Source organism: Pecten maximus, chromosome 12 (assembly GCF_902652985.1).
Source record: "Pecten maximus chromosome 12, xPecMax1.1, whole genome shotgun sequence".
NCBI classification, from domain to species: Eukaryota; Metazoa; Mollusca; class Bivalvia; order Pectinida; family Pectinidae; genus Pecten; species Pecten maximus.
Window position 1 is genome coordinate 8,874,517 of NC_047026.1, and position 18,663 is coordinate 8,893,179.

General features: G+C 36.5%; 1 protein-coding gene across 6 annotated transcripts; it reads left to right on the forward strand.

Annotated features, from left to right (window-relative positions):
* The first annotated feature begins 1,207 nt into the window (after positions 1-1,207).
* LOC117338783 (myosin regulatory light chain, striated adductor muscle) lies at positions 1,208-13,636 on the forward strand. 6 transcript variants are annotated; one of them, XM_033900118.1, is made up of 8 exons: positions 1,208-1,430; positions 5,048-5,063; positions 6,503-6,562; positions 8,825-8,900; positions 10,749-10,850; positions 11,407-11,485; positions 11,945-11,993; positions 12,406-13,636. In XM_033900118.1, the coding sequence occupies exons 2-8, from the start codon at positions 5,055-5,057 to the stop codon at positions 12,502-12,504; spliced, it is 474 nt and encodes a 157-aa protein (XP_033756009.1). In that variant the 5' UTR covers positions 1,208-1,430; positions 5,048-5,054; the 3' UTR covers positions 12,505-13,636. The 6 variants fall into 6 exon arrangements, with proteins under 6 accessions (XP_033756009.1, XP_033756007.1, XP_033756005.1 ...); XM_033900116.1 differs by lacking the exon at positions 8,825-8,900 and adding an exon at positions 9,736-9,811 and having other exon boundaries at positions 1,209-1,430; XM_033900114.1 differs by lacking the exon at positions 6,503-6,562 and adding an exon at positions 6,357-6,431 and having other exon boundaries at positions 1,238-1,430.
* Positions 13,637-18,663: the final 5,027 nt, after the last annotated feature.

An 18,663-nucleotide genomic window follows, 5' to 3' on the forward strand; every position in this document is an offset into this window, starting at 1 on the left:
AACTACGTGAGTTTAATGGGTTTTCCTGAAACCTGCATTTTTACGCATGTTTTGCCAAATTAACAAGCAGCTTAAACAAATAATTCCATATCAATAGCAAGACGCATGGTTAGGTATGATACCTACTGACAATTGATCAGGTTACTTCTATTACATGGTGATTTGTGCTATTTACATGAACCTTAAAGTTCAAATAAAGTACAATTAATTATTACGAAGATCGTCAATTAATTAATCGAGTGAATAAATTGATATGAAATCAGTTTATACATCAAATTACCATGTCGATCATTCAGCAATTATCTATTCAAAATTATCAATCCAAATATCCATCTTTTAAGATCCATACAGACACCGGGTCAATGAGTACAGTCTAGATGATGTTTGAAATGTTATGAAGTTGTTAAAAGTTAATTAAATTAATGTTTCCTTGAGTAGAATGAATCCGCGTGCTCCAAATTAATGATACATCAAAGGTCAAGGACCCCAGGTTGGTGTTGCTAACATCAAGATGTCGATTATCATCTCCGGGCAAATGTTACACCACAAAGGAACTATGCATAACACTGCAATCTCCGCCTAGACGAGCGTACAAGCACGCGCTTTTCTAATTATAACCCAGTGTGCACAGATACCCCCGGTGTTGTCTGTGCTCTCACACATACAGTGCGCGCGCGCCTCGCCAGTCGTTACTGTATAAGGGCAACTGCTCATATCAACTTCCCAGTAATATGTAAAGGGAACGTACGCAGCACGTGGTATATACACGATGAAGGAACCAACTCATTGGTTCTCATTCAAGGCCACACAAAAAAATATTCGTTTAAAAAGAAAAAAACTCCCACGCATAATCATGAATATATTAAATGTGGACAACCCTTTTTCTTAATGAATCCTGGGAAAGCAAACAAACGTTTGTAAAGGCTTTCCGAGATTCGTGGTGAGCTAAAATATAAAGTTTCGAGTGAAGAAGAAATGCATTCCGAAATTACCAAATAAAACCTACTGTAAATGATTGTAATCGTTAAATATCAATAAGTATTATCTATTAATGACATACTGTCCGTATCATTCCTAGGACCCTTACGGCCCTAAGCGGGCACCATGGGGCGCACAGTAGGCGCAACTCGGGTCTGCCAACGGTCAAATTTCGCCGTGCGCTGCAACCAAATACTTCACACAGCTTGGCCTGTTGAGATCTCTCTATAGGTGTTTGTTCTGCGATATCGTACTCCTCGCCGATAGGGGGAGCAGGCCCATCTATGGTACAAGGGTTGTGACGTCACGGCCTGGGAGGCATGCATGATAAATTGGGGACCAATGTGATTTTCACTTTCGTATCGCTCTTGTTCAAGCCCGGTCGTGAGTCAGCAGCTGTGCAGGTCGTTCGGCCTTATATTCATTAAGTAGTTGGATATCAACTGAAAAGGGTAAGTCTATATCCATTGATCTGTATTAACATTGATCCCAAATCATACTTTATTTTCTTTCTTTTTTATTATTTCCATTTCTTCCCAACCACTAAATGATTTTCATCAATGCCTTTTCGTAACCTTGAAAAGGTTACCAAAGATATTCTGTGTATTGCCCTCTGACCTTTGCACTTATCGATGACATTTAAACACTGGTTTTATGTCCTTGTGATATTTGATAAGTTTTGTTTTAAGTTACAGTCGACATAGGTTATATGACTGATGTTTAATCTAGATAGAATTCCCTGTAATTCTCACTGTGATATATATCAATATGTATTTCTAGTTTTGGTTACTACTAGTAGTATGCAACATCAGTTTGAGCGATGTATTCACATTTAATAATTCTTAACAAACATATTTCGGTGAACAGTTGTATTTTGCTGATTAACAGAAAGAAAACATATTTCTATCCTCGATAATTTATATTTTCACCTCCAATATGGAGGCCTGTTGCATTAATTTCCTGTCGTTAGAGCTATCCATTGATTTCCCCGTCGTGGGCCCCTATCCCTAAAACACCTGATACGGTTGCCTGGAATTTCATCATTTTGCGGTAACATGCAGGAATAAACTCCTGTTTCTTACAAAAATTCCACAGATAAGAATTGAAACGCTGGCTCGAGCCCAAAATCCGTACCCTCACACAGCATGACCTCCCTAGCCAAACTTCTGACTTTCCAGATACTCTCTGGCCATCCCGACCCTGAACAGGTGATTGGTCTGTATTCTTTACCAAAAATTAAACAAAATAACAGTATCTCGTATTTTCATTTTCAAAATATCCATGTTTTGACTATAATTGTATTGCTATAGTTTAACAATAGAACGGAGACAATGAGTCATTCTCGTTTACAGCGATCGTTAAAAATATGTTAGAATCTAAATATAGTCATGGAGACACACCCGATAATATACATATTTTGTGTTATCTCCCTTGTATAATGTACCCCCCCCCCCGGGAACTTAGATTTGCAATAGTCTCCCTTTAAATAACTAACCCCCTCCTTCGCGGAAGACAAGTTTGCAGTTGTTAGTGGGAACGTGCAGTACCCCTTTGCGTACCTGAGTTGTTTCAGAATAGCCAGCCTCAGCATCTGTCTCTCCATTAATCTCCTGCATCAGCAGCTATACGGGGATGAGAACGGTGCCAGAATCTTGGTAGTTCTATCACCAGGAGTAACGCCAAGGTTGCCATGGCAACCGTAATTTGATAGTGAGCCAAGCTTTTTACCTACAGTACCTATATAATTTCCACGTACGTAGGATTCTAGCGTAGGTTGTGTCTTCTACGAGGAAATTCCTGCCCGAAAACACATTCTTCAGCATGATTATTATCTATAATGCAGAGTATATGTTCTTGGGTATAAAAAGTTAAAATAATATTGAAATCGTCTGATCAATTAACTATTCGTAGTAATTAACATAACGATTTGATTTATCGGCTCATTTAAAATAGTCAAAATATAATAATGAGGTATAATGAGAAATTGTTGATTGGCACGTGATAATTGAGAATATATAAACATGAAAAATAGATACATTCTTCAATAGACAGCTGATAATAAATAAATAAATAAATAAAACTTATATTTCTGTTTTCATGATTTAGAAAGTCACAAGTAAAATCGGAACTAATTTATGGAAATTAGGGGGCGTGTCTAGCCGAAACATACTTTGATGGAGTAGGTAATGGTGTTCTCGTAACCTTAATTAAATAATTAGCCCAATTACCAAGTGTCATCGATACATGCTAATATCGGGACATAATAGCAATCGGTGAGGGGCATCGGGGCAGCGTTACACCAACGGGCATATATGGGAACACAATTTAGTTGCTTAGCACCGAGCTAATTGAGTACACGTGCGTGGGTGACTTAGGCGCCTTCTAGTGTCAATTCCATCCCAATCATAGTCAATCAACAAATCAATAAAAAAGAACCGGCCATAAAATAATCCGGAATGTTTTCATGTTTTACGCTGAAGTCACAATCTTTTTAAAAGTTAAAAAATAGTTATTTCTTAAACGATACCCAAGGGTATTTCGCTGTTAAAATTTGACCTTGTTCTTAGTAATTAGTCATATTTAAAAGTGTTTATCATTTCAAACGTATTGTTATATCAATATGCAGGATAGCATCGTAATCAAGCCTCATCAACAGATTACATTGAGGATATTTTTTTCTGTTGAAAATTACTCTCATCATACTTAATGAAGTAAGTTACATATTCCATATGTCAAATATGTAATATCTACATACCCATCGAAACATATCGCAAACCGTTGAATGGCTATGTCTTGTCCGTTAGCTCTCGAATCGTAACATTATTATAAAAGGGGTAAGAGGGATTTGAAAAATAAGTTTCAGACCTTGATCCACATTTAATGTTATTTAAGTCCTGTATGTAAATAATTCAGCATGCGTGCTGTCAGTATGTTTAGTAATATGATCTGATTACGTTTAGCCCCTTCTCCCCCTCCCACAACTCGCGTTAAAACAGCCCACTAATCCCTGTTACCGATACTAATATAATTCCATCATTCGATATCAATAATGATAAGACATGTCCAGTCTCGTGGTGAGCACCCGCTGGGATGGAAATACAATCTGTGCATGTGTATATATTATACGTGCCCCTCCCGTGTCCCCCTCCCCGTACAGGGGGCCGTGTATTGGGGAACGTGCCATCGTTATATATAGCTATGGGTAACCCGATCCCTGCCCACAGAATATCAGCATCAGCATCCCTCACATCCTCACATAGCGGGTCTAGTGTGTGTGTGTCAGTGTTAGCTCAGGATCTAGGGAGTGTGGGACGGTTTATTGAGATCTTCTAGACACCAACACTACACAGTAAGTACTTATCTCTATAATATAGGTATACGATCACTTCTATCTTCAAATCATTCTACTCATTTACAACATAAAAAAAACTTAGTCGATTTTTGTACACATTCGTATCTTAAACGGTACTTGATAGCTCGCTACTGTTTAGTCGATCGTCAAAGCTTTATAAATCATTAATTCAATAACTTAATATCATTGCATAGTTCCTCTGTATGAATGTGTGATAATGATTCGATATTTTTCTCTACTTACTAGCTATACTGAACACTTAATTCTCCTATACAAATTATCATACAGTTATAGGCCAGCTTACCGAACACAGATAGATCGTATGATTATTCATATATTACTTTTCCGTTACTTTGCCAAACTCCTCTCTCAACTTTGCCACACCCCGCCACACCCTTATCCCACATACCCAACTCATTTGAGAATCAATGTTTTCATTTATTTTAATTTTTCTAGTGATGTATGCTTAATTGTTCCAGAATCTTAACAGTACCAGTTAGATTTTCAACTATTCTTGTAATATCGAGGTAGTTCATAGCTGTCGTTCATGGGAGTCTTAACGTGTAACGAACATATAACACATAGTCAACACAATTAATACAATGTACCTTTAATGTACTTGCGTTTTCTGAAACGCACCTTAGTTTTCATCAGGTAATATCTTATCAATTTATCTTATTGAACATATTCTAATAATTTTGTTTTGATCTTTTTCAGAGACAAAATGGCAGATGTAAGTAGTTCCCAGAATTCCCCGCATGTCTTATGTGTGTGTTTACTTACATCAGTGATTATATATCGAGGATTTATACGCCATGTCGTCGGACTTCTCTAATCTTCCCAACTTGGATATTTGTTTACTAATATCAATTTCTCTGGAATTTAAACTGAATCTGACCTAAATCGAGATAGAGGATTCTATATGCAATAAGTGGAGAGAGCAATGGCCGCCATTTCCCCATGGAAACCGGATATACCCGATGCTAATTGGTCATGTGACACGATGTGTGGTGCCCGGATTTAGACATGTCTGCGATGCCTTCAGTTGTTTGATCTTTTCTTTCACGATTCCTATCTTTTTTCTACCCTATATTTATTTAGTTATCAAGATCAATTGCCGTGTTTAGTGATGACTCTGTGTGATTAGATATTTCTTAGCAAAATCAAAGTCTACATATATATATAGATAGATCGATAGATAAATAGATAGATGTATCCTCGCGATGTTTGATTTTAAGGACTGATGGACTGATTTGAACATATATATATTAAGTTATCATTAAGTTATACAATGGTAGATAGAGCTGTCATGAAGTTATACGATGATAGCTAGTTCTGTTATGAAGTTATACAATATAGATAGTGCTGTTATGAAGTTATGACTACAATGATAGTTAGTGCTGTTATGAAGTTATGACTACAATGATAGTTAGTGCTGTTATGAAGTTATAAATACAATGATAGATAGTGCTGTTATGAAGTTATACAAAGTTAGATAGTGCTGTTTGGAAACTTGGAATACAAAATGGAATATCCTTCAGCCTAGTGGAACCATATTCAGGGTTAATTATCACTTTGTATTAACGCATGACTGCGATACAGGGGTAAGTCAGAATGAGGAGACCTCGTGTCGTCACAACCCAAGAAGTTCACCTGAACACCATCCCTTACCTTACATTCTTTTCTGATAGCACAATAATGACGTAGTGTTTTTGAAAGAAGTTATAAATATAAGGATTTTTTTTATATATTCATATAAAATATATATAGATTTTTTGTATTGTTTAGTTAAATGAAAACAAAGAAAAAAGAGTTAAAAACGGAATTGAATCTCAGAAAACAAATTATTCTAGTATTTTTCAGTTATTAACAGATAAACTCCTACAGATATTTTTTTAATGTTTCGGTACTACTATCGTAGTATTTCCTCGTTTGGAGTAGAGCTATTCTCCCTACTGATATCTCCTGACTGAGAATTCCCACCCTAATTCTCTTCCTTGTTTTGTTCATTTATTTATTACGACAGAAAGAAAGGGCACAAAGGGCTACGTCGAATGTGTTCGCAAGGCTTCCACAAAAGTTAATGCAGGAAATGAAAGAGGTATGGATTTTCCATTGAATTTTTTATATAAATAGACGTAGCTAATTTGTGTCTGTACTTTTGTATTTCAGAAAGCAGCAAGCGGAGTTTTAACCAAGTTGCCCCAGAAACAAATTCAGGAGATGAAAGAGGTGTGGTGTACGCATGCGTATGAGCAACCGCACTCGCCATGATATCATGAAAAATATTACTCCCATTTTTTCCCCTTCAGTGACGTCAGCCTCATTAACACGTCATCAACCTGATTGGCATGTGTGCGTGCGCCGCGTTCCAAACCTCCCAACTGATACAAACTAATGTTTTTATTTTAATGGAGATTCGCCCGCCGACCGAGCATGATTTTGATTAATTCTTTTTTTTCCTTGGAGTTTTTACTTTACAGATTATCCCGTCTCACAGCCCCATGTTGGGCCCCTCACACTTCACCGTGTCCTTTACGAGAGTAACCTCCCTTTGCGTTCTGTCTGCATGCGTTCGAGTTACACAAGTTATCTGTTATCTGTGGTCGAGTTATGTATTACACTGATACACATCCAGTCTTCATACAAAGTATCTGTCCATGCTGTTGGAGTTCACTTTGTATGCTTGACTGATGTGCTTCAATTGTAAACAGAAACAGCCACATCTATCCGATTTCTTATGAACTGGTTTTCTGCCGCCTGCGGAGTGACGTAATTTCTGTGAAAATGAAATACCCTGATATCGGGAATAACGCACAATATTGGCTGTAACTCACTACATATTTTTATCATTGATCTCAAATTTAACCATTTTTTTTACCAAAAATAATAGTAACAATTGAATACGAAATTATCTTGATTTGTTTAATGAATATGCGGCGACCTAGACCTTGAGCGAAAGTTGGGTCGTGCGTGCTTTAGCCATCAATCTATTATTTTAACCACGTGTCTGGTTTGACGCATAAAATCTATTATGATATCCAATAATTTCGACCTGCGTTTGGTGCGCCTTTTTAACATGTCACGTGACGCGCCAGTTATCGTTATTCCATACCCGATTGCGCAGCTACGGGCTACAAGGGCTATTCTATAAAACGTGTGCATTTGTCCGCACGATTTTTATATCATATATATAGTATATCTACCGAATTGGTTGATTGTGTATATATATATATTCAAGTGTTTTTCATCTTATATATAACACGCTATGTATAGAGTAGACTTTTATGTATTTATTTGCTACAGGAAATAATTTTTTTTGAATAATGCTTTTTGTTTTAGACAAAACACTTTGATTTACTTATGACTAGCGCCAACGCTGTTTTGTTAATATATTAGAATTACTATGTGAACAGCAGATTTTTTCCTTGTTTCATATTAATTCTGTGAGAATTTTTAGTGCTTTCTATAATTTCCATAACTTATTCTTTATATATAGTTTTTGCTGTTTAGATGTTCTTGTTTAGTTAATATATTACTTTTTTACTTATTTATTTGCGATTTTTACTCTTTTCACTATAAGTTGAGATTCGTGGGATTCCCCATTATATCACGTGAATACTGAGCTATATATAGACACTATAGAAAACCCCTGTAGTCTTCTTCCCGAACAGTGTGTTTGGAATAACTTGTGCTAGTGTCATGCCAAGACTGTTTAATCCAGTCATTATGCATTTCCAGCTTATCGTCGGTAAGATAAATAATCTCCGGAAATGTTGAATAGGACTTTTCTCTCATTTAATCGAAACACTTCGGAAGTTTTCGGAAGACGAAAGAATCCACTTCGTGCTTTTCCGAGCTTGCCGGAAAAACCCGAAGATGTCGGATTAATATTTCGTCGTAAACAAATGAATGGTGTACTTGCACAAGTTAATCCAGTTCTTAAATTGAATATCTTATTGACACGATTAAATTTTCCTTACAGCCCGACCCTCACTACTATGATAACTGCATTATGACTTTACGGTTTTCAAAAAACCCGCAGCTTTTTTTCCCTTCAAATTTGACTTTATATAAGTACTTGCCGAGGCATGCCGTATTAATTTGCATGTCACGTGAGGATTTTTAATCCATCCTATTTATAATGTCAGTCAGTGGGTCTTGATGTCATATTTTTCACAATTCATATTGAAAATGAATAAATAAGTAATAATAATTATGGCAAAAATAAATAAATAAATAAAAATAGTAAATAAATAACTGGTATCCGAATTATCCGGTAATGAATAAATTTATTGTGAAAATATGACGTCGAGACGTGACTATAATTTCCACCAAGTGTTTCTTTAATACTCAATTATTCCATTGTTCTATAATAATCATGATAATGCAATACTTCTTAGTTGTATAAGTGATAATAGTATGATAATTTCTATATTATTTTCTATCAATGTAAGCTTTGTGTAGTAATTGTGATTTATATTGCCGTAACAGGCGTTTACGATGATAGACCAAAACAGGGATGGATTTATAGATATCAACGATCTTAAGGAAATGTTCTCATCCCTGGGTAAGTTAAAAGTTAAAAGTCGACATAACGGCTTAACGTAGACGATAACTAACAAGGCAGGAAAGTGTTCGATAGTTTATCATATTTGAAATGTCTAAAGTGTGTCTCAACTTTTGATCTCACCTTTTTTCAAAATTTCCTCAATTTCTATACTAAAACCAATTCCACCACCAACCAACATTAATTGTCACCAATCCACCTTTACATAATTACCCAAACATAAACCCCAACCCGTCCATTCTACTTTTTTACTGTGTACCAAACAAACAGGCCCAGTTCCCTTAACAAATCTACGAAGCGCTCGAACCACAAGCCCACCCCGCCCACTCTATATGACCGTCGACTCTCCATTTCCATCCTTACATGTACTTACATGTCTTTGTGGTCAACCTCTCGTGCTACCAATCCAAACGCCATGTTATGGTATCAGCCAATCAATGCTTTGCCCTTTGTTGTCCAATCACAATGTTGTTTTGTGTTAACCTCTCAGATCCTTCGTGTTCTAACAGTCTCGTTCTCGTTGTCATTAACCGGGTTCTTGTCCTGTTTACCAATCGTATTGTTTCCTTTAACCCATGTGATATCCTACACTGAGCAACTCCTCCTCATCAGCTTATTTCCTCCTCTGTGTGGTTTTGGTTTGTTTCCTGACCCATCCGACATGTCACCTAAATTTCCGACCCCTTCTTTCCTCCCACTCTCTCTCTCCCCCCCCCCCCCCCCCCCCCCTCTCTCTCTCTCTCTCTCTCTATGGATCCACGTCGTTGGTTGGTCAGTTGCCCTGGAATGGGCGTGTCGATGTGTGTGTATAAATGTCAGTGGTTGTATCTAACAGGCCTTCTCCATGATTGACGTAGACAGGGATGGTTTCGTCAGCAAAGATGATATCAAAGCTATCTCCGAACAGCTCGGTAAGTTGACCCTCCCCAAAACATACTAGACCACGCCCACTGCGGGTGAATAACACGACGTCACGTATGCAGTTCACACTGTTCAGAGCCCAGAACCTCAAACTGGTCTTTTATTACAAACGCAAGTCAGGATTGGTGTGAATTGATTACTTTATTATAGAGGAGAGCGGTCAGATCAAGTCAACGGAAACACACTTTCCTGCAAATCTTAGACTGTAGTGTGTAGTCGATACTAATGCTTTATAGTCCGCCATTACTGAAATATTACCATGGCAACATGTACATCGGGATTTCTGTCTAATTCAAACTGGTTAAAGAATATTTCAATTGATTATCCAACACATTAGATTTGGTGATGGGACAACAGCCAAATCGCTTTGTAAATATAACATAGAAGGTTCCTTTCAAAATCATTGTTGCTATAACAAATGCAACCGGAAGTGCAAAATGACAGCGGTTAAATATCTGTTACGGTGTAACAGAATTTGATGAGAAATAACGCAAACTATTCCGATGTACATGTTTTAGTGTAGATAGGTACAGCTGATCACATTACAGTATATAAATCTTTTAAAAAGGATAAATGTTTTACACTGTACCGTTAAATATGCACATTTACAATCAACTGTTGTCCTAACAGTAGAATACATAGTAGTTTAGTGGTTGGTAGTTTAGACGTTTTATGTTTTAACTTATTTGTAAACACGTACATGTTCTGTTAATATCACAGCAATGTATGTTTGTTTTAATGTAATCTTTTGTGTATTTTTGGCTGAATTTGAAAAAAAGTTTATTATATGTATGTCCTTTGAGTAAGAAATAACGTACCTCTTCCGGATTATAGGCAGGATTTTGCGTAATTTTGTCTTAATTTGAAGAAAAGTTTATATATATGTGTGGTTGGAGTAAGAAATAACTTACGTCTCCCGGATTTTAGGCAGGACGCCCGACGACAAAGAATTGACAGCTATGTTGAAAGAGGCTCCCGGTCCCTTGAACTTCACTATGTTCTTGTCCATCTTCTCAGACAAGCTCAGCGGTACGTCATCACACCATGTTTAATTCGTCATCAACCCATGTTTGATTCGTCATCACTCCATGTTTACTTCGTCATCAATCCATGTTTAATTTGTCATCAATCCATGTTTAATTCGTCACCACTCCATGTTTACTTCGTCATCAATCCATGTTTACTTCGTCATCAATCCATGTTTACTTCGTCATCAATCCATATTTTCTTCGTCATCACTCCATGTTTACTTCGTCATCAATCCATGTTTATAATTCGTCCTAATCCTATGTTTACTTTGCCATCATTCTACGCAGTCGCATAAATACGATGCAAAATATATTCATGTGTGTTCAAACTTGAACATTCTCTATCAACATGCACCAATAAATAAATTAATTAATCCTATTTAATGCATTATATGAACAAAACAATTGACGTATATAATACAATTGTGAAATATAGAATGGCTTTAAGATTTTTACCGGATAACTCTTTGTAAAATATCTATCATACCTATACAATTATTTGTATGATTTACAACATAAGCATCTCAATATAACGGAAGTTGTTATTTCTTGTACAGGTACCGACAGCGAGGAGACCATCAGGAACGCATTCGCCATGTTTGATGAACAGGAAAACAAGAAACTCAACATCGAGTAGTACGTATAACAATTATTTATAAACTTATCATTCTTCTTTCTAAAACCTGGACTGTTCTCAATAATCATGATAGAGTAAGACGCTGGACAAACTATGTAATTAGAGTGATATAAATAGCAACAAGTGTTAATCACGTGCGCTGTACCACGTGATTTGTCTTCAATCCATACACTTACCGTCAGGTTGCATTTGTTTGTTTTTACAATAATAGATTAGGAAGAACTAGAAATGATCAACAGTATTTGACGATCTGTCCAAATATTTTTCTAGTTGATATGTAATTAAGGAGATATGTAATTAAGGAGATATGTAATTAAGGAGATATGTAATTGAGGAGATATGTTTTCCTGTAATCATCAGTTCCTGAGCATGTTACACGCATTCATTTCTCAAGCCTTACCAATAACAAAACATCATTTTCTTAGATGATCTTCAATGTTTATCGTTTTGTGTTTCAGCATTAAGGATTTATTAGAAAACATGGGAGACAACTTCAACAAAGATGAGGTATGTTATATCTTATGATGAAATTACTCAATCATTTTCACAAATTTAACTATTACGAAATCAATGGTTTTGGAAAAAAAAAAACAAACTTTTTGACGCTGTCGTGGTAGATATGGTTTGTGGTGACAACTCAATAGCCTACAAAATAAAAGGATATCTGAAATAAGTATCTACTTCGAAACATCTCTGAACAATAAATTGTTCATTTGGAAACATGGTGATTAAACAATACATTCTGCTCATATGTTACAACTGTTAAAAGAAATGGACCCTGATTATTATAGAACAAATTCTTACGCATCAGCTGGAAGCATTACTCACCTCACGGGGTAGTTGTTTCGTGATGGCATTTATAGTTCAATGAATGAAATACTCAATTACATCTAAAGGATGGTAATTGTCTCGTTTCCAGATGAGGATGACATTCAAGGAAGCCCCTGTGGAAGGAGGAAAATTCGACTATGTAAAATTCACAGCGATGATCAAGGGTAGTGGTGAGGATGAGGCATAAAAATGCACCATCACAATTCCTACATACACCACACGAGGCGGGCTTTTCATCCCGACAGATCTGGCTCTTCCGGTCTTGGTGATGATGTCATCATGACGTCAGAAGAACGACTCCTTCTTCGCAAAATGGACAGCATGAAAATCTGAACATTTACGGAAGATTTACATCTGCAGGGATGAAAAAGACAACATAAAAAATAGACATCTCTATCCTATTTCAAATTCGCAAGGAAAAGGCATCCGATATTATCTGAAGTTTCTCAAGCCAAAGAGTGCTATCATTCCATTTCTAACACTGGTAACGAAGGGCACAGCTGTTACATGTACTCGCTCCCGGGCCTCACTTACAAGGAAGCGCCAGCTAGTGTCGTGGTTATCTCCCAGAACAGGTGGAGATAACTGCCAAAGACGACTTAAATGACTTTTACATCCATCACTGATGCGGTACCAACTTGAACGAAGAACAACATCAAAGAAAAGGTCGTCTTTCAAACCTCCCGATTTCTGTTGGCTTGAGATGCTTTAAAATGTGATCCGATTCTTTATGACATTTCCAAATATAGATTAACCCCATTTGCTCTCTCTCTTGTATATACCTAGAATACAAATAATACATAACTTTCATCAACTTTTTATAGTCATGCCGCGCCTCTGGGAAGGGTGGACGAAATCATTTAGAGGAATCTCTCGTGTTCCTCGATTCTTTTGTGTTATATAATGATTCTGTGAAATAATTGTATACAAATTTTGACCTGTCGTCTTTTCATTCATAATAGAACAGAGTACAATTTTCAATCATTTGTACTTGGGTATATAAATATTTATTTATAAATTTATGTATTTATCCCAGGGGATTAAATATTGTCGAAATAGCTAATGTATGAATGTCTGTCCTATGTCCGACTAGTAGACAAGTACTTGATCTACAAGGGGATTCATAACCACTTCCGCTCCCATGATCCTCTGTTCTGTTCCTGAGGGAATATAAAATGGCTTCCTCTGGAAAATAACAATTTGATTGGTAGCACCATGTGATACAGTGGATATGGTTGCCCCTAGCAACATCTGAGTGGATTGTTCCCGTGTATCCTTATTTATTTTACAATAAACCTCTGTGCACAGAGTGAACTGAAGCGCCATTTTGTTTTCAAATCTGTGCACGTGGGTGTATTCCATCCCTTGCCATGTGGAATCAGGATAATCAAAGCTTTTCGAATCAATTTTTTTTGACAATTTTGTTTATTCTCGTAAACAGTACCATGCAGAGAATAATATAACAAATAAAAAACAATATCAATTTAGTATTTAATATTGCTGCCAAACAATATACCACAAAACGAGAAAAAATGTTTGAAATTCAAGGCTTTGATTATCCTGTTCCATTGAATCCGAACCTGACACGTGACGATCGCCACCTACAGAAGAGACAGTTCTACAGACAAGATTATCAGACGAAATGTAGCAATACTCTGTGACGACTCGTTCAACACACGTCGATGACGTCACCAACTGAAGATCCCGGAACGTCTATCTGCGAAAAAAAATACATTCAACTAGACATTTGTATGAGACGGAACCTTTCCTGATTTTTTTTACCGACTTTCAATATATTCTATTTACCGAAATTGTAAAATGGAATCTGGGACAAGTTATTACAAATGAAGCCGCCTCCGTATGACAAATATACAACAACATATTATGATACAGACTGCTATTTACAATCCATATTACATCATCGGTTTGAACGATTTTAAAATTAACACATACACAACAAACATAATTTGAAGTCAAGTTCATAATCAACCATGTTAAAACCTTCCGCTGGATCCAATAAAAATTGCAATTGTTTAAATACATGTTGTATCCAAAGCCAGATTTTCGTTGCCAAACAGGAATTATCCCAAAGTCATATGTAGATTAGGAATACCATACGGGCTAATCCGTCCGTCTAAGACTCGTCAGTGAGGCTAGGGACATCATACAGCTGTTCCGTCCTTCTAGGACCCGTCAGTGATGCTAGGGACATCATACAACTGTTCCGTCCTTTTAGAACTCGTCAGTGATGCTAGGGACATCATACAGCTGTTTTGTCCTTCTAGGACTCGTCAGTGATGCTAGGGACATCATACATCTGTTTTGTCCTTCTAGGACTCGTCAGTGATGCTAGGGACATCATACAGCTGTATTGTCAATTGGTTTATCAATTTATCATACTTTAGTTCATAAGTGTAGCAACCGAATTGGGCAAAAGCTATCTCAACATTACAAAGGCCCTCTTCACAATATATGTTACATAACCTGATCACAATCAATGAATGCCGTTTATTCTCATAAATGCAACAGATACAGATACCATGAAGTAATGTGGTGTCACATTAACTAAACATTTGGCTGGGTTTTATCTACTTTTGCACATTTCAAAAAAACAAAACAAAAAAACCTAGTGTTTACCTCTATCGACAGATTTTCATCTCCTATCAACAGTTAAAATTTATATCAAAGCCAACACCCATTTATATTTATATTTGAACGAAGAGTGTGTCTTTGTACGTTATAACGAGGAATTTTGAAAAAAAAAGATGTGATAGACAGGCTTTCTCACAAATATTTCCACACATACATTCAGAAGTCTCAGTCAGATTTATTCTAAAAAGGTCATAATTCAACAGACAACATTTGTTTTCAACGTTTATACAATACATTAAATTTTCTTTCTCCAAAACTGTAGAAAGAAGCTTCTTTGTGATTAAGTGATGTGAAATGGAGGATTAGATGTAGAAACTGAAGAAGAAGATATTGTTTCCACGTCTTACCCAAGAAACTGATGTTGATGTTTAAAAGAAAGAGCGTGTACAGAAAAGTCGATAAACCATCTCTAAGTGGATAGAACTTGTTAAATCGTAGGCGGTAAGAGACCATAAGAAAAACAGGTGTTATACTCCATCTTAAATAACAACCGCGGTTTCTCTTTGATCTTTAAAGAGATAACTTTTCCAACTCTGGTTTCAAAGTATAAAGTAGCGATGTTTACATATGACGGAAGACCCGTGATGATACGTAATGCTGTTTGAGACTTTTTAAGTACAATTCCGACTAGTTAAGGGTACATGTACATCTCTTCCACAATTACAGGCGTAATCAAACACCGGTAACATAGAAGTGACATACGAGTTTCAGCAATGTATTCTTATTAAGAATAGAATACATTTCAATTTCTCGGGTACATTTATCGTTTTCATTACAGAATTATAAACATAATAAACACGATAATTTCCTACTGGAATAGAAATGAACTGAATTGAAGTATTTGTGCTTTTCAATAAAATTTATAAAGATTCGCCATCAAAGCTAAGGTCATGTTAACCACTTAAATTTACAAAATTAGTTATAAACAAAACCTCTGTTTTACCAGGTTTAAAACTTACTAGCTACAGATGTGCCCAGGGATCGCGCGACTGTAAGCCTACTCCGAGTTTCCTCTGGCCCTGAGACATGGTGTCAGGGCCAGAGGAAACTCGGGCTACTGTAAGGCTTCATTTAACTCAGTTTCAATACCATAACAAAGTGTGAAGGATATAAAAATAGCGGTATCGTCAGCAAAACGACGAGACGTAGAATTGATAATTACAACAATATCACTTATGTACAGGACCAAGAATGGAACCCTGTGGTACTCCTGCTCTGTGACAGAAATAATCTTTAATCATCCAAAACTTTATCATGAGTGATTCCATCAGATTCCAGATTTATCTTAGCCTCAAGTGCCAAACACTATCTAAGGCTTTTCATATATCACAAAATATTAAACATGTATACATTCATTTTTTGCTCGAGAGCCCTGCAAATATTATGATTATTTTCAATCAATTGATAAAAATAGTGAAATGGTCTGGCATAAGGCCATTAAATACTGGTGTTCATAGAAGATATAATTCTTCATGAAATACGCTGTAATTATGAACATGTTTAAAATAACCCTTCTCATATACTTTGCCTACAGAGGATAATGATAACGGTCGGTAATGTGATGGAGAATGCCTATTACCTTTTTGAAACGAGGCATAACTTAGCTGTTCTCCACATAGCTGGATAAGTACAAGTATATAGCGACATATTAAACAATGATGTCAGTGGCGTAGCTAGATATGGCCACCCTATACACTTACATTAATATGAATTATCTTGGCCCATATTCAAGGTCAAAGGGGTCAAATAGGCTAAAATCTTTAAAAGACTTGTCAATAACCATGAGAACGAAAGGTTACACAATTTACTTAAACTGAATCTACTCTGAAATTTGAATCAAGTAGTAATCAACCTAACATCCTGCTATCTTCATGTTAGTAACTTTCTTGAATATGGTGTTAATATCAACTTTTTAAAAATTATTATAAGCTCTGAAACGGATGCGAAATTAAGGAGAATGCCGGAACGATAACAAATGTTAAAACATTATCCGGGAAATCAGAGCTTTGTAACATGTCATCATGATAATTCAATAAGTCGTGTGAATCTCGGTCCGAGTATCTGATAATCTTAACATTTTCTTAGAAGTTTGATTTCTTAATTCATCATTATTTGCATTTTTGTGTCAATGGTAGCTAGGCCACTGGATGTAGACACAGGCGCTTGCATAGAAAATATCACTTTCGATTTTTTTTGATATGACAGCGGTATGTGTAATGTACATACCGCTGTCATATCAAAAAAAAAATCGAAAGTGATATTTTCTATGCAAGCGCCTGTGGATGTAGACGGTTCAAAAAGGTATTGGACGTGCATTCCATCATGTGACGACTACTGATTTCGTCACAACCACGACGGTTCTTCCTTGTTCTAGACTTCTGTGGCGCCAATTTTAATATCATCACTCACACTCCTGTCCTGTTCGGAATGATGGCGCCTTCGGCATCAGTTTTTGAACAGTAATATTTACATGTATTTTATAAATCTCTCTCAGTATGTTCAACTAAGGGAGTGAAATGCGGTCTCTAGACTCATCAGCGATACTATCACGACTAGAAATGTACTTTTCGCTTGGTAACGCTTATAATAATCTAATTTGATGTGACGTCATATCCGGCGGAAATTCCAATTATAATTAATGTGACGTTCCGACTGGTGGAAATTCTAATCATAATTCAATTTGGTGTGACGTCATAGCTGGCGGAAACTGAAATACCAGCCCATCACCATTTGATCCGATATCATAACTTGATTTCCGATTACTCTAACGAAAAGACGAAAGTTACTAGTTGGGAGTACATTGTACAAGTAAAATACTAAATGAACAGCATTTTAAAATGATGATGTTAGAATAGCTAGCAACTGGAATTCCTCACCCACGATTGCGATTCTGGCACCGAATTTATCGGTTTTTGAAAATAACATTGTCTGTTTTGGGAGGAGCGGTAAAGGATTGTTTAAAACAACTTTGGAGAGACGTTACTTCAAAAAACACTGTTATATATTATGTTTAACAAGATATGGAGTAGGATCTAGAAAGCCTCCCCCCCCCTCCAAAAAAAAATTGTATGAATCTATCGTGAAATACACTAGAATGCAGGATTTTGCATTAACCTGCTAAACTTGGCAGATATGTATGTCTGTTCAGAATAATCCAAGATTAAGCAAGTCAATAGATTAGACGGGTAATGACTCTTTAGGACAGGTTTCCAGGGACCTATATATCAGATATATACGTCTATGAGGTTTCTAAGCAGTAAATTCTCCGTTCTTCTATAGCTGGTTGTCGACATGTTTCAGCCGTAAACGGCAGGCCGGCATCATCATAATCCCAACCTACAATGTTTGGAAACCTGTCTTCAGGAGTTGCACCTCTTCTTTTCTGAAGAGTTGACTTTTATTAAACGGTCCTGTATACCACTAGCTATCCTGAAACCTAGTAGATGAACTACTACACGCATATATGGACTTGGCACGACGTTGGTTCTTGGATAATTTCTCATACTGGAGCTTTTTCTCGTCTTGTTTTAAGTTGAAATAAGTTGTAACAGATTGAATTACGTTGTCAATCAGTGGATTCACAGTCTGAGTAGCCATGGGAATTCCTTCACGAGAAATACCAAGTATTTGACCAGGTGGAGCGTCACGTTAATAAGTCCAGGTATAGCATTTCATTATGATGACACTATAAACA

Excerpts from the sequence above, each read along its gene's own strand:
- LOC117338783 (XM_033900114.1), top strand. Across the intron at positions 6,432-8,824 it reads TAATGCAGGAAATGAAAGAG|GCGTTTACGATGATAGACCA; the intron begins GTATGGATTTTC and ends TTGCCGTAACAG. Across the intron at positions 8,901-10,748 it reads GGAAATGTTCTCATCCCTGG|GCAGGACGCCCGACGACAAA; the intron begins GTAAGTTAAAAG and ends CCCGGATTTTAG.